This window comes from Daucus carota, chromosome 1, assembly GCF_001625215.2.
Source record: "Daucus carota subsp. sativus chromosome 1, DH1 v3.0, whole genome shotgun sequence".
NCBI lineage: Eukaryota > Viridiplantae > Streptophyta > Magnoliopsida > Apiales > Apiaceae > Daucus > Daucus carota.
In genome coordinates this window covers 39,996,739-40,013,728 of record NC_030381.2, presented here as the reverse complement: position 1 = coordinate 40,013,728, position 16,990 = coordinate 39,996,739, and the positions used below count along the sequence as shown (strand labels likewise).

General features: G+C 34.0%; 3 protein-coding genes across 3 annotated transcripts; 2 read left to right on the top strand and 1 right to left on the bottom strand.

Annotated features, from left to right (window-relative positions):
- Window positions 1-579: 579 nt before the first annotated feature.
- On the bottom strand, window positions 580-6,447 carry LOC108204450 (pentatricopeptide repeat-containing protein At2g13600). The gene is made up of 3 exons (XM_017373894.2): window positions 3,149-6,447; window positions 2,974-3,064; window positions 580-1,566 (listed from the first exon to the last, which is right to left on the bottom strand). Exon 1 carries the CDS (start codon window positions 6,292-6,294, stop codon window positions 3,574-3,576), a length of 2,721 nt encoding a protein of 906 aa, XP_017229383.1. The 5' UTR covers window positions 6,295-6,447; the 3' UTR covers window positions 580-1,566; window positions 2,974-3,064; window positions 3,149-3,573.
- Window positions 6,448-8,870: 2,423 nt separating this feature from the next.
- LOC108204451 (uncharacterized) lies at window positions 8,871-13,477 on the top strand. Its single transcript, XM_017373895.2, has 5 exons — window positions 8,871-9,805; window positions 10,636-10,751; window positions 11,292-11,370; window positions 11,843-12,076; window positions 12,968-13,477. The coding sequence occupies exons 1-5, from the start codon at window positions 9,185-9,187 to the stop codon at window positions 13,292-13,294; spliced, it is 1,377 nt and encodes a 458-aa protein (XP_017229384.1). The 5' UTR covers window positions 8,871-9,184; the 3' UTR covers window positions 13,295-13,477.
- A 332-nt stretch (window positions 13,478-13,809) lies between these two features.
- On the top strand, window positions 13,810-16,537 carry LOC108204452 (regulatory protein viviparous-1-like). The gene is made up of 6 exons (XM_017373896.2): window positions 13,810-14,498; window positions 14,900-14,989; window positions 15,146-15,246; window positions 15,515-15,561; window positions 15,662-15,738; window positions 15,819-16,537. The coding sequence occupies exons 1-6, from the start codon at window positions 14,487-14,489 to the stop codon at window positions 16,287-16,289; spliced, it is 798 nt and encodes a 265-aa protein (XP_017229385.1). The 5' UTR covers window positions 13,810-14,486; the 3' UTR covers window positions 16,290-16,537.
- Window positions 16,538-16,990: the final 453 nt, after the last annotated feature.

The following is a 16,990-nucleotide window of genomic DNA, read 5'->3' as shown; positions in this document are numbered from 1 at the left end:
ACTACCCTTCTAACTAAAATCAGTCAATCTGATATTTAATAATAAATTTATTTTTTATTATCTTGATAATATTAAATATATAAATGATATAATTCTAATCATTTATATTTTTTAGTTCTATTTTTATTTAGAAAATTAGTGTGCATGAAGGGCGTCTCGTTATTATTTGTGGAATGAAATTAATTTATACTTTTTATACACATATTTGTTACTTTTCTAGTTATAAAAAATCGCAAGGATTGGGTATATATTATTATATTCAAATAATATTTTTATTCAACATGCTTTTTTATAAATATAAATAAAATTAAATGTGGTGGTTAAAAAAATAAAAATTAGAAAAGTAAACATTAGAGTGTTGAAAAGTGAGAAAGAAGAAAAAATTTTAAAAAACTTAAAAAAGTGAAAAGCAGTGTTAGAATGAGCTGTACACTGAGAAGTGTACTCTGAGGGATAAAGCACAGGTTAGACAACCCGAACTATAGAAAACATTGTTGCTTTGTTCATTTCTTCAACTTGTACCACTACGTCATACATGGACTTTTGTAATGTTTTTTGAATAGCGTTGCTCTCAAAACATTGTCTTTTTTTTTTTTTTTGTCACAATAAACGGTTGTATTAAACCAAGAAAAAAATTACAATCCGGATGGACAGAGTTTCCTTCATCCAAGAAGGTATATCATCTAACCGAAAGTATGTAAATACTCCGGACGCTTAGATAACATAACCTTTCAAGTCCGAAGAGAAAACCCACAAAAAAAGGGCCTCGTTAAAACCCCTCAAGAGCAAAACCCTGTGGGAAAAAAACTCAAGGGGGAAAAAGAGTACCCTACAAAAAAATACATCGATTACAAAATAGACTAAAAATGAAGTCTTCTTTATTCCTTTCTATCTTTGTTTGTAGCTCAACTGTCTTGTCCACCAAAATTCGCGTCTTCTCGGAAGACGCCTTAATAGATAAATTCTTAAATGCTTTTTCAAACATCCTGAAAATAAGACAAAACAGAATGAACGAATGTGAGCAAATTTAAAATTAAAATAAAAGACATAAACGAGCCAACATTATGGCACTTAAATGCCTCTTATGGGCCAATAATGCCCCAATAATGGTCGCCATAAATGGTCGCCATAAACGGTACTAAAACCTTAATTAAGAATAATTAGTATCCTTAATTAAGGCACAATTATCGCCAAAAATAGCTCTTCTTCTCCACCCTTTCTGGACCTATCCATCACCACCATGGATATGGCCTTGTGAGGCAAAAAGTTCCTACATCCATAAAATTAGCAATACCAGAACAACACAATATATAAAATGGATGAATATCAAAATATAAAAAAACGACGACAAATAAAATTAAATCAAATAACTCGAATTCAACAAACTTGGGATCAATACTAGATTCAATCGAATTAATAATGTAACAAACCACTTAGGGTTATTGGAACCCCTCACCTGAGCCATGGTCGGGTCTCACATGAACTTACCCAGCTACAGAACCCAATTAAGGCATAACTATCTAGGGTTTGATCATCCTTTAAGATCCGTCCCTTGTAAATCAGCCGCTGCTGCACAGAAATGCTGAATGATTTTTGAATAACCGCAACACTAACTAATATTTCAGTAATTGGAGTGTAACATGCAATTACTGAAATATTAGTTAAAATGTTGAAATTTACAACACTTGTTGAGATTTTTACAACACTTGTTTTTAATTGACTTAATTACCGAAAAAACTATTAAACTTTTATGATTTTTTCACTTTAACCATAACACTAATTTTGTTGCAGAAAAATGCAACTAACTGATAGAAAACATATTTGAGATAACCCAATTTTAACCATAGTTAAATGGATGTCCTATGCAACATTATTAAAATATCATTTTTTTATAATTTTAGTTTAAATATTTACATAATTCATTATATACAGGCCAAACAAGCAGTTTTTATTTGAATTATTAGGGTTCGTCATAATATAATTTTAGATTATCGTCGGTTAAATAATTAATTTAGTTTAGTTTATATTTTTTTGATTGGTAAGGATTTACACTTATTTTAAAAATTATATGTGTATATATATAAAAAAAATATTGTTGAAGAATTATATTTATTATCGAAAATCATAGCATTTGAATTGTTTTTTAGATGAATACCAGTTCAATAAAGTTTTATTGTCCAAACAATTACTAACAAAATGTATAAAAAAATATATAATATTTATTAAAAATCATGTAGAAAACTCAAAATACCATGTATATTATATGTGCTTGTGTAGGTTGTACCCGAACAAAACACATTTATCATATCCATGATATGTCGACAAAATTAGTAACACCGATTCATAGAGCGATCAAGAGTTTGAATAAATTTATAAATTCGATACAATTATTTAAATCACATGAAAAATTATCGATACACAGGTATCTTGTAGTATGCTGATTTTGTTTCTAAAAAATCATGCTAATATTGTCCTCTACCTTCGTACATAAATTATGATTTGATCTATATTTGTGTAAAATATGAATTAGGATTTTGACCTTTTAATTGGATAGTAAAAAATAAATAAAATTCGTACACTAATTAATTTAATAATTAATAACTTGACAATATATGTGATATCTCAATTTTAATTTAACTGTGGTTATGGATTATTGAGAGTGGGTTTTCTGAATATAATTTTTTAAAATTACTTGCATTATCCTGCAATAAATATACTATTATGGTTAAATTGAAAAAAACATGATAGTTGTATAGTTTTTTTGGTAATTAAGTCTTTTTAATTTAAAATGTTGTATTTCCAAATTTAGAATTGAAAATTCTGATATTAAATGCTTATAAAAACACATTTATTATGATATAGCTCTATTACTATCCAACATGTACACATTAGTTTTGTAAGACCAAAATCTAATATGCCAATATACTTGTGTCTGTAAACTGAATGTATGTGCAGCACTAACACTACATTCACCTGCTGCTAAGTAACAGGCCCATGCGTAATTACAATCCTTAAAGGTGTCTCTGGGGATCATGTCTCTTACTTTGGAGCAGAAGGATGAAGTCTATTCAGAATAAAGCAAGTTAAAAATTATGACATAATAAAAGGCTGGGAAATGAAGAATAATTTGTCATTAATAAAAGAGTACCTCGCTGATGCTGGAGAATCAATATTAGTAATAAAAGCAAAGAGAATTGAAGAACTTGCTCAATCCAGTTAACAGCCCATTGTATCGTATCTCTGGTAAAACGAGTCCACATTATGATTAAAGGAACAGCATCAGTGGGTTGAACAATGAGACTTGCATTCAAGTATCACAATCCATAAATGAGTGATATGTGTAAACATCGAAAGCTGCAAATAGCAAAGAGGCGGTACAAGCTCTTCTGGAGACTGAGTGCACCAGTTCTTAATCAATGGTGGAGGCTGCTGCTACGATGGAACATATTGAATAATTGGAGAAGGCGAGGCAGGTTAAGGCGTGTGATTTTACCGCTTGCTCACCGGCCCCAAAAATCATATTAATAGAGTCCCCACTGCTGCTGTTGCCTAAAAGATGCTCATAGCTACCATTCACCAGTAATCTTTACAAGAACAAGTGCCATCCTTAAAATGGTGGAAGCGGTTTGCATCCCGCACAATGAGTTCCCTTGATGTTACAAGAGAGATTAACTTCATAAGCAAGTGACAATCACGACAAATTCGTAGATTCTTCATTACATGGATGGGCATCCAACACGGCAAGGTCAACAAGCCGTAAGCCACAGCAATCTTCTCACTGTGGTATGTCATAGGCCTAGTATGATCGATTTCATTAGTATATTTACCCGTATCTTTTACCTTCTTTATGATTTCCTCCAACTTAATATATATTTCCTTGATTTGTGGGTGACTAGTATCATCTACAGTAAACACATGAACTCTGTTATCAACCTCAATCCAGCTGCAACCTGGATTTTTCTTGACTCCTTTTTCTCTCATAAGCCTTCTCACATCTAAAACACCTTTTAACTGTCCAGCTTCTGAATATATATTTGATAGAAGAATATAGCTGCCAGAGTCCTCTGCATCCAACTCCATCAGCTTTTTGAGTGCAATTTCTGCTAATTCTGAGTTACCATGTATCCGGCAAGCACCAAGCAGGGCACCCCAGATAGCAGCATTAGGCTCCAATGGCATATCAATAATTAAATTATGTGCCTCTTCCAGCAAACCTGCCCGACCAAGCAAATCTACCATGCATGCAAAATGCTCAATAGTTGGAGAGATACCATGATTTTTGGTCATCATATTAAAATAGTATTTTCCTTCGAGTAATAGTCCTGAATGACTGCAACCTGATAGAATAGATACATAGCTAATAGGATCTGGAGTTATACCCATCTTCAGCATACTCTCGAAAATATCGATAACTTTCCTGCCCTGCCCGCTGTGGGCATATCCAGTCATCATGCTGTTCCAAGAAACCATATCCCTAACAATCATAGAATCAAAAACTTTTCTTGCTTCTTCAATTCGTCCGCATCTTGAATACATAGTTAATGAACTATTTTTAACTGAAACATCTATACCAAAACCCGATTTTTTAGCTACAGCTATAATTTGGTTGCCAAGTTTCAGTACAGCTGAATACCCACAAGCACTAATTGCACTTGCAAAAGTAATCCAATCCGGTTTTACACCTTTCTGCCGCATCACATTGTAAAGATTGAGACCATCTTCAAAATAACCATGTTGTATGTATGTGGCTAACATTGAATTCCAGGTTACGACATTCCGATCCGGCATCTTATTAAAATATTCTCTAGCTTTTTCAACTTTACCAATCTGAGAGAACGCTGAGACCATTGCTGTCCACGATATGATATCCTTTACAGGCATCATATCGAAGGCATGACTTGCACTCCCAATGTCTCCACATCTTGCATACATTGTAACAAGTGCATTTCCTACAGTGACACAGATATCTGCCCCAATCTTTGTTGCATCGCCATGAAGTTGTCTCCCAAGAGAAATATCCTTTGAACTAGAACAAACGCCAATGACCGTGGCCAAAGTGAACTTGTCACAGGAAACAGGAACCTCCCTCATCTGTTTGAATAAAGCTACAGCTTCTTCTTGGTGGCCAAACTGGGCTAGGCCACCAATTAAAGAAGTCCAAGCAACCACGTTCTTTTCTGTTAAGGTATCAAATACCTGTCTTGCAGCTCGAAGGTATCCACATTTCCCATACATATCAATCAGACTACAACCCACATAAAGATCAATATTATGTTCCATTCGCACAATTCGGGCATGCAGATGTGCACCCCAATTCACATCATAAAGGTTAGCACATGCACTTAGTACACTAGCATAAGTCATCGAATTTGGTCTAAAACCTTGACCCCACATGTCGATAAACATATTAAGAGTTTCAAGACTATTCTTATTTTGAGACAAGATCGAAATCATTGTGCTCCATGAAACAGAGTCGCGTTTAGGCATTAAATTGAACAAATTCATAGCTCTCTCAATGCAATATAATTTAGAGTAACCATAAACCATACTGTTCCAACAAAAGAGATTTGGATCCTGTATCCTCAAAAACACTTTCTCAGCCGAACCCAAGTCCCCACACTTAATATACATATCAATAATCGACGAATCAGCAGAGTTATCCCGTCCAAAGTAAAATTTCTCGACGAAACCATGAACTTGAGGAGCCAACTTGACATATCCAAGACTAGCACAAGCCTTCATAACACAAGAGAAACAAAACTGATCAGGAACACAACTTCCGCTTGTAATCATCTCCGCAAAAACCTTAAGCGTATCATCAGGCCTCCCATTGTGAAAATAACCCGACATAATCGAATTCCAAGAAACAACATCTCTCTCAGGCATTTCATCAAACAACTTCCGTGCTTCCTTAATTCGACCTGAATCAGCCAACCCATTGATCAATGTATTATGACTAAAAACATTACTAAACTCCATGAATCGAAACACCCGGGTAGCATCATCTATCAAACCACAGTTAGAGTACATATGCATGAGATGATTCTGAAGAAAAGTTGAAGAGATCAAGCCCAAGTTGATGAGTTGCGCATGGAGTTTCCGAGCAACCGGAATGGAGCGACACTGTTTCATTAATTCATAGTAGTTTTCGGATATGTCTACGTAAGAGTAGTTTTGGTGCGAATGAACTGTTGTAAGAAGGTTGTTTGAAACAGCAATAATTTGCTGTTGGGTGCAAATGAAGCGACGAGGATGTGAGAGATGTCGCCATGATACATTCAACTTAAAGATCATTACAGAAGCTCTTAGCTCTGGGAAATTCAAAGTCTGCCAGAGACTGGAGAGCTTATTTTTCCATGCAGTGGCTTCTTTCGCAAAGCTTCTTTTCCCGGCTTCTCAGACGAGAAGCGTCGGTGTGCATTTCTCTACTCTTTCCGGTTTCCGCAATTTATTTGTAAAATTTGATTTTATAAAACTATATAAATATTTAAATTAATAATTTATACTCCCTCCTTCCCATATTAATAGTCCACTTTGTCAAGAAAAAATTTCCCATATTATTTGTCCATTTTCTTTGTCCAATACAAATTATAACAAGTTTCAATGTTAACATTTACTAGTTCACACAATTTTCATTATTTACAATGCAAACTATGTTGACTTTTAACCAAAATGAATGAAAACTTAGTAGTATATTTGTATAACCAATGCATGGCAATGATAACAACATATCACATTTAATACTTCTTAATTTGTGTGATTTGTGCAAAGTGGACAATTAAAATGGGAAGGAGGGAGTAATATTTTATTATTATATTAACAAATTTCATATTTAATAAATTATAAATATCAAAAATTTATTTAAATATAAAAATCATATTATATTTATAAATAACTTGATGCTGAAAATGACAGCATTTTTAGATAATTATGATGATAAATGACTATATAAAACTCTTATGAAAGTAGGTTGATGATCAGGTTCACGAAACGTTTAAGGAATTAGGTTCGTGAGATTTATTAGAACAACAGCCAAAATAGTTAATTTTTCACTGTATTTATTTGAAAACTTGCAATTTAGTCATGATGTTAGAAAAAATTTCAGACAAATCACTAAGTAAATAAGAAATTTCAAATGCATCACTCTTTTCTTTAATTACTCAATGAAAAATTCAAATATAAATTAAAAATATATGGAGAGAATCCAAAAAAAATTCAAAATCCGAAAAAAATTGGTTTCACCAGCTTCTTCATTCCCTAGATCAAGTCGAGGTGCCACTCATGCTGTAGTATACCTCTTGCGTCACTGAAATCATAAAAATTTGTGTGAGTCAACATACATGTGTGTGACGTCAGTTAGGGTCGTACTTGGTCAACTAGCGCCCTCAACCTCATTCTCGTGTCATTTGAGTTTGGATATGAATTTAATTAAGACAAAAAAGTCAAGGATAAATTGGATCACTCAAACAGAAACTGGATCACTCACACGATAAAGTGCATCACTCAGACAATACCGCATTCACTTGGAGAGAACTAAGATCACTCAGCTGATCTGGTTAATGTTCTAAGTTTATAAATGGGGCATTATGTTTTCATTTGAAAACAACTACAACACATTGTATCGTGCACACGCTCTCCACATTTACATTCAAGAGCCAGCTTAGTGTTGAATTTGTAGCAGCTCTCGATAGTTATATTTATAAAGATTATTCTCCGGACTTATGTTGATTTGATTATGATTGAAGACGAACATAACCTGAATTATTTCACTGTCGAATTGAAAAATGAACATTTCATATAAGGTGTATTCAACCCCTTTACGTTTAACTGGGACTAACATACACACACACATAAATTATTATTTATATTTTTAGTGTTCTAAATAAAATGTAAGTAGATTTGTAATTGGAATATAATTTTATTTGTCTAAACAAATAAAAGGAGGTTTAGTCTATAGAATATGATAATTATTACAAAAATCGTAACTATATTTTTAGAATATAAATTTTATTGTAAAATTTATAACTATATTTTCAACTTTCTACTTTTTTGTTCTAATTACAATATTATTGTTATGTCATCACTTTTTTCTAATATAATAAAACTCAACTCCAATCATATGAAAATCAATATATTTAAAAAATTAATCAAGCTAGAATATAATATAATATATTAATACATATACAAGGCACTGGTTCACAAGAAACATTTTATTTGTGAAACCATTGTTCGACACTTCTTAAAAAATGCGAAACAATTATTTTGAAAATTTTTCACTTTTGGATGCTGTTCAGCAGCACAAGAACAATATTCTCAGCACTAAAAATTATTTTCCACCGAACACGAACAAAATTCCATGTAGTTCACATATTTACTGTAGTACCGTAGACCACGTATGTTCTGCAACTATAGAATGGCATAAAAATATTGAAAAATGTGTTATTTTGCAAATCATGTTCTATAAACATCATTGTTTTGTTAAAAATTTTGACAATCCTAAACATTTTACAAGTTAAATAGTGAAAAACATACAAGTTAAATAGTGAAAAACACATTATTCTGCAAAATATGTTAAGTTTGCAGAACATATTTATATATTACAGAACATATGTGTTCTACTTGTCGAACATAAATGATTTTCAATATTTTTCATGAAATAGTGATATTTATAGAATGTATTTCACAAAATAACAGGTTTCATATATTTTGCAATATTTTTATGCCATTCTATAGTTGGTACTACAATAAACATGGAACTTAACTCCACCCAACAATACTATATTTTCAGTGTTCCTACACTAACACCGAACCCGACCTACCTATATAATATATAAAAAATATATATACATCGTACCGATACAAGTTAGTACTACTATCAAATAAATTAATGAACCGGACTGGGTGGATTGCTCTAGCATGTGGCTGGTTAACATAAAAAATAAAGCATTTTGTATCTGAATTCCACAACAAAGTCTTCCACCTCCAGATCGGTATAGTTTTTGTATGTACTTGACAATTAATCGACTACTTGATTCTGAATTTGACCTTTCATTTGCGCTTTCTGTTACTTGTCAAAACTTACTTGTTAGCAGCCTATGGATTGTTTGTATTAATTAGGGTTTACTGTTATACAGCATTCATTCAAATTCAGGTGTTGATAACTAATTCAGGTAAAGTTGTAGTGATGGTACCTGGAAATAATCCTCTGGAATCATTTCATAATTCTGTTCAACTTGTTAAAAATGCTTTTGCCCCTTTCGAGTTTAGTTTCCAGAAAGTTACCAACGATTTTCAGCATTGTTGGTCTGCCTCAAGAAATGGCGCTGACAATGCAATTAGTTTTGTAGCTAAAAAGTCTGAGTTGAGGATTTTGTGTGGTTCCCACAGTAAGGTAGGAAAGGAATGGTCAGTCGAGTGCTTTCTAGGCGGTTTGTTTGATGATTTAGTTCAAAACCTTCAGAAGTTGAATTTAGGTGCTGGAGAAATCGAATGTACTATTTCTGATTTATGTTTAGGTACTCCGAGCGGCAATAAGTTTAATCATGTTAAGGCATTAGTTGGTATATTCAAGGGTAGACGAACAGATGATAGTGGAGTTTTACTAAATGTGAAGTTTGCGAGAGTGGGAGGTGTTCCAGCAGGTAATGTTGCAGTAATAGATTCTGAGAAGGAGATGACATGTGAAGCTTCTACTGTTGCACCTACTGTGGACATACCCGCTGAAAGCGTTTTTAAATCTGCACTGGCAGGAGGCATTTCTTGTGCTTTTTCTTCGTTTATAATGCACCCTGTAGATACAATAAAGGTAAGGTGGAGTGCATATAGTTACTAGGACATCTATGTGCTTAGTTGTGGTTGTTTAACTTCCCATAATGCTGATTTTCCATCTTACTTTTCAATTACATAATATCTTGCTCTGTGAATAAATGATTATATTTTTGCGGTCAACTGGTTCTTCACATCAATTTTAATTTGTCGCTGGGTTTAGAGAGTGCGAACCATTTTAGGATTTGTTTGTGATATACATGTTTAAATGTTATTGCTTTTAAGGTAGACAAAAATGTTAACGGACTTATACTTATCATTCATTCAAAAGATGTTGCCTCAAGCATATATTTTGATTATAATTTTTATATTTCGATTTATTGGAGGGGCAGGGTTTGAAAACATATAGATATTGAGTAGATTGTGCATGCTAAACCTCATGTATCTGATTTCTATTTTCACAGTAACCTTTTGGATATACTAGTTATTTAAAAACCATTTTAGTATTACTTTTAATACACTTCTCGTGTGACAAGTGATAGTATTTTCGCAATCTAGATTTGGGCACCGTACATTCTACTTCTAAAATTTTCGGACACTTGCGATGGCATGGATAGAATTGAAACAATTAATGTACTTTTCCATCATAGAAGACATTTTTAAATTGTTATGTAGCTGTCCATGCTTCAATGGTGGTGATGTTGGTACTATCATAATATGTGATGACATTGCCCCATTTATGTAGTTCTAGAGAAATATGAATTGAATGTTAATGTAACATATAAACAACACGTAAGAGTGTAATAGTGCAGTGTTTAATCTATTAACCATACCCTTTTGGTCCATTGACTATGTTTATGGGCTTACCAGACTCAAGTACAGGCATCAACACTTACTTTGCCAGAAATAATAGTAAAAATTCCACAAATTGGAGCTCGAGGACTATACAAGGGCTCCATTCCGGCAGTTTCTGGGCAGTTTCTAGGGTAACTTACATATTATCTTTTTCTCAATATTCTGTTAAGATGCACAAAGTTGTCTATATGAGGCACCAGATTTCATGGCCTGAGAATTGCATGCAATGTCTTATCTATTTTACACATTATGAGACCGTATCCCTAGCTTTTTCATGCCAGTCTTTACAGTTTGATATGATAATATCAGTGGATTCACCATTTAAAGTTCAATCAACAGCCAAATTTCAAACTCCTAAGCTACCACTGTTGCATCCTTTATCACCTTTTTCTTTTTAAAGTATCTTAGTGAAATTTTATAGTTACGCACTTACTTGGTATAATAGTTATATAAAGACAAGAGTACACCAGTTGGGGGAATAAATTACTTCTGCTGGAAATGAGTATGTGTATATTACTCATGTGTTTTCTGTCCTTTTTCTTGGAGGAGGGTGTCCTGTTTCTGATATTATCCTTATCTTAATACAAGCTGCTTAGACTTTCCTTTCTTATGTTTTCTCTTCTTGCTGCTGCGTGTACCTTTTTCCATATTCTTAATTTCTTATATTGCAGCCATGGGTTGAGAACTGCAATTTGTGAAGCAAGCAAGTTTGTATTGGTATATCTAGTCCCAACACTTCCGGATATACAGGTACGGCTATACTTCAATCTCATTTGGTGAGCTATATCTGGTTTATTTAGCCCTGTTGAAATGTTTGGATAGAAATTGGAAAAAGATGGAAAAAACCATTGACACTTAATAAACAAAATTTTCCTCAGCAAGGATATGAGGGTAAATTTGTCAAAGTACAATATACTTGAATATGTAACACTGTTATAGTACATTCAGTACTTTATGCTCAAAAATAAGAGATAGCTACAGTTAGTTTAGTCTGTGCAGCTAAAAGTTTAGAAGATGACCACGTGACATGTTATATTTCCCTCTTTACTTCCATTTGTGTCTGAAAAAACTCGGGAGCACAAACATCAGCTCAGATTTTGTTATTTGCTTTCTTCTTCATCAGCTTTCTCTCTATTTAAATCTTGGGAGCAGGGTGTAAAAATCTTGAAATTTTGTCAGCTGAGTAAGTTTCTCTGTTTTTGGGATTTGGCATTGAACCTAGGTTCAATCTGCTGCATCGCTATGGAGCACTGTTCTGGGGACCACCTTTCGAGTACCTACCGAAGTAATAAAGCAAAGATTACAAGCTGGAATATATGAGAATGTAGGAGAGGCACTCATTGGTACTTGGCAACAAGATAGCCTTAAGGGTTTTTTTCGAGGGACTGGTGCTACTCTTTGCCGTGAAGTTCCCTTCTATGTTGCAGGCGCAGGGGTTTATGCTGAATCCAAAAAGGTTTGCAGTTCTTGCCTCGTAGTGTGAAATAATTTTCTATCCTTACACTTGATATGACTTAAATATTCTATTTCCTCCTCTTAGAGGTACCACATGCAATTTTTATGTACTAATTGAATTGATTCGATTTGTACAGAGCTATAAGAATATGTATCAACCGATAAAGTTTCTGTGTATAAATTTACATGCACATTATGAGTAAACAAGTAGAAAACTTGGATGTCAGCAAAACCAGATATTTTCACCTAATAATTTAATAATGTGTGAAATATAAGATGACCATGTGACATGTTTGCAACTTATATCGGAGGGAAACGCTTGTTTGCTTGTTTTTTGTGCACACTAGTCGTGTTCTTCGATTATGGTGAAAAATAGAGATGATGGAGTCTTTAAGTTGTTCTGGTTATTCAACAGAATACTTCAAATAGGTGCCTGGATCTGCCGAGAGATATATTTAATGTTGAACCAGAGAGACTTGTTTGTGCTGATCTCTTGTTATAAAGAGAGAGCTAGAAAGACATTCAGATAATTGTGTCCTTTCCTTGTACAAGATGCACATCATAAAGATTAGTTATAAATATATTTTTTTTTTTGACGAAATGTAAATATATTTAGTTCACAATTTCAAAGTTTATGATTGACATCTTATATTCTGCTTCTAATGAGACCTCAAGTCAAAAAGCACATATTTTTGGCACTAAAATATACCACTAAATTGAGATTGGTAGTTGCACTAAAATTCTTGTAAAAAAATCTCTTTTAATAGCATATTCTAAATAAATGCTCGGAAGCTGGATTCCTGTCTGGGTGGATTGATGGTTCCTTGATTGCATATTGGATTCTGTTTACCTATGCCTACTCGATATCTAATTCCAATATATATTCTAACAGGCTGTTCAGCACCTATTAGGCAGGGAACTTGAGCCCTGGGAAACAATTTTAGTTGGGGCTGTATCTGGTGGGTTAGCTTCAGTCACTACAACTCCGTTTGATGTAATAAAAACTAGAATGATGACTGCTATCCCAGGGCAACCTGTTTCGATGTCAACGATAGCATTCTCTATAATACGTCAAGAGGGACCCCTAGGATTATTTAAAGGAGCTGTACCCAGATTTTTCTGGGTTGCGCCACTAGGTGCTATGAACTTTGCTGGATATGAGCTTTTAAGGAAAGCAATGGACAGAACCAATGCACAAAAGGTCTCTACTGCTGACTAAAGTTTCCAGGGAGTAAAAAACATAGTCTCTGACAATTTTAATAGAATTTTGCATATGATATTCCCATTATGTAAATGCTGCTTGAAAGCCTACAGCTATTTTTGTATCAAGTGGCGACCTGTGGTTATTGATTTGTAACATTTACCTCGGCTTATGGTGTCATACTTTTATCGGGGTTGTATAGACTTTGTTGTCCAAAGTTTTTTTGTGAATAGCAATTTGTGGTCATGACATCCACAAATTGACTATCAAATGTAAGCAAAGATGTAGAGACTGATACATGTGAACAAATAAAGCCTTCACAATAGGCAAGCAAATACTTTCAAATGAAAGTAGGTGAAGAGAACATTAATACTAAATTAAATTATGGTTTTTTTTATGATGTACTCATGGGTACATGCTAAACACCAAATTTCATGTTCATACCTCATTTTGATTGGCTACTACCTAACCTATCAATAATGGTGGACTTCCTGTATATACAAAAATTTCACCAATTAACATCTAATTTAGTACTCAGCATGTGCTCATCAAATTTAGCGCTCATGTGCTCATAGGTAAACACTAGGCAAACCCATTAAATTAATATCGGTACAAATGAGAAGCTGATCCAAGAGAAAGCTGGTAAATAGATCCAGAAAATAGAAATACAAGTTAAAAACTAAACTACACTAAAACTAGAGGTAAAATTTAAAGTCTAAAATTACGCACACTAAACACTTTTTAAATTGTTTTGATTATATGAAAGAGAATGTTGATTGTTGCATACCTACACGTACGTATGTTTCTAATAAAAACCACCAAAACATTTTGAAAGGTAGAAATGGCATGGCTCTACTTGAATTTGCCCCCTAGTTGTATGGATGGTCCATAGTGATTATCATTTTAAACAATCAAAAACTCGTGGTAGACCAGAAAACAAGGCCAACTGTAGAGTTGCTATATATAGATCTATTTGTAGGTTGTTTAGTGTTTGGTATATTATTAGAGTAGAATCGATCTGTGTACATCCACATTAACCATTTCGACATATTGTATCACTGGCCGGAGTGCCTCTATGTATATATTGACTGCTGCATTTGTCGCAGAAATCGTTGCATTTGTCCCAGAAAGGTCCTTGTTGACGTTAATTTCCTGATTCATGATTGTTTGATCATGAGGATATGCATGTGTAACTGTTGGATCCAATTAAATGAATATAGAGGTACGATCATATGAGATTAATCGCTGGTCGTTTTCAAATAAATAGATAGAAAGGCATTATCATATGCAGGGGCGAAGCCAAGTCCAGGCCAGGACCTGTTCTGAAATTTCTATAATTATTTGTTGTATATTATATAATCACATGAATAGGTAGTTTAAATGGTATAGATTATAGTGTAACTCCTTTAAGAGTGATGTTCGATTGCTGGCTCCGCCACTGCTTCGATGAGAAATAAGATCTGAGTACTTGTCACATATTTTGAATTTCTCAGCATGCCGAATATATGTATATCTTATATGCAGTAATACAGGGTGAATTTGTGTTTGCCGATCTCACCTATATGAATGTATGAACTTAGAGATCCTATCTCATTGATATTTCTCTTTGATTTCACTTGTTAGGTTATTAAAGAGTCAAAATTAAAGTTTCTTTTCCAGAAGCAGCTTCAGAACAGTGATGTTAATAATCTGAAGAGGATGGTGATTCCAAAGGTTTGCAACTTTCTGCTACAAATACTTACAGTATATATTAAGATGAACTATTCAACTCCGTAAATATGTGGATTTCCATTTCAAATTATGTTTTCATATATCTATTTCACAAATTCAAATCATCTTAAATCTACGCCTTCTACTTTTAACTTTCAGAAAGCTGCTGAGGCATACCTTCCTAAATTAGATAAAAAAGGAGGGATATATATTGAAATGATCGATGTCGATGGATCTCATATTTGGAATTTCATTTACAGGTTTGTTGTGTTTCTTTAACTCTAAAAACTTTTGGGGTCGTTTGGTTTGTGGAGTGGTATGAGGTTGGAATCGGGTTTCAGGTATGAGCATGAGAATAAAAAAAAGTCCAACCAATGGGTTTTGTTGATTTCATACTCATACCTGATTCCTGATATCACCCAACCAAACGACCCCTTGGTATTCTTTGTACTAGTTTAGCTTTCATAGGATGGTTTCCTTTTTGAACACAAGTATTCCATATGAAAGAATTTTCATTTTGACACACAGGTTCTGGCCGAATAACAAAAGCAGGATGTACATATTAGAAAATACTGGTGTGTCCTCGTTTTCTTTTCATCTCTAATACAATGTACATATTGTGCTCCAGTAGTCAAGCCAATTATAGTCTTAAAGAGTTGATTAATCTTGATCCAGGGGAGTTTGTTAACAAACACCAGTTATCAACCGGTGACCTTATACTGGTGTATGAAGATCGCGAAAGCAAGGAATACGTAAGTACACAATCAAATTATTACTAGTAATGTAGACGTCGAGTCCCAATACTACTTGAGCAATCCCTGTTTCTTGTCAGGTAATTGAGGCTAGAAAAACACTGAGCAAGAGTCCGAATGACAGTCCCAAAAAGAAGATTCTCAAAACCCACTCTAACAAAGCTAGTGCTCGAGGTCAGGCACCTGACGACACTCCTATGAACGACGTTCCTGCTGCTGCTCCACCTCCTTCCGGAGTTAAAGACAATTTGCCAGTAAAACTTGAACCAACCGATGATGCTACTAATGAAATTCAAGTTATGGATTGTACTAATGCAGACAGTGGTATGCCACTGCCTGATTACGGGTTTGACGCTTATAATCCTTCTGGTACCATCGACAATGTGCTGAACCTCCCGAATCCGAATGATAGCAGCTCCTCACTCATCTACAATGACATGAATTTTCCCAGTGACTATTTGTTTAATATGTGGGAGCCAGGCGCGTCGAGCACTCAGCCGATACCATCGTTTCAGAATCTCTGTTTTGACGATATCTTGAAGGGTCTGTAAATGCTGTGACATGGATGTGTTGATTATTGCTGGATCAGCAAGGCAATAGGATGCAAGTAACTAGCGCGATCTTCGTTCTGTTGTACTATCTTTTTATTTTGTGTTTGGAAAAAACGTATAGTTTATGTATATTGACTGAGCACCGATGGCAATGATAATGACGTGAGATATTATGTTTTGTATGCAAACTAGGGAGTTGAAAAAATTATGTTATATATTTTTTAAATATATTTTTGTTCCTAATCTTCCAACCGCCAATCTTCCATCACCTCGGCTTACAACAGTTGTTTCAAGCTTTAACAGTCATAAACCAGAATCATCAACATACACTATAGAGAAGCAGAGAACCAACAGATATAATGACTATTTGCATTCATTTTTAGTGCTTTCACATGCATTCATTTTTAGCGTTCTTCAGAGTAGTTTACAACAACAAAAAGAATACATGTGCAACCAAAAAAAAACCTTATTAGACATTCAAAAATACCATTTGCAGCAACATAAGCTGGCCACCCAAGTTACATAAGCAGTTTAAGTTTTGGCATTCTCTTTTGTGACCGTTTTGATGCTCCCTAAGGCCTGAGAAGGTGGGAAACATCTAAAACAATAGCGGCACTTAAATCTTCGACCACTTTCGCCATTTTCATTTTCCTTCATTACTTTCTCAGCATTTGTTTCGATAGTGTCCAAATCTTGATCGC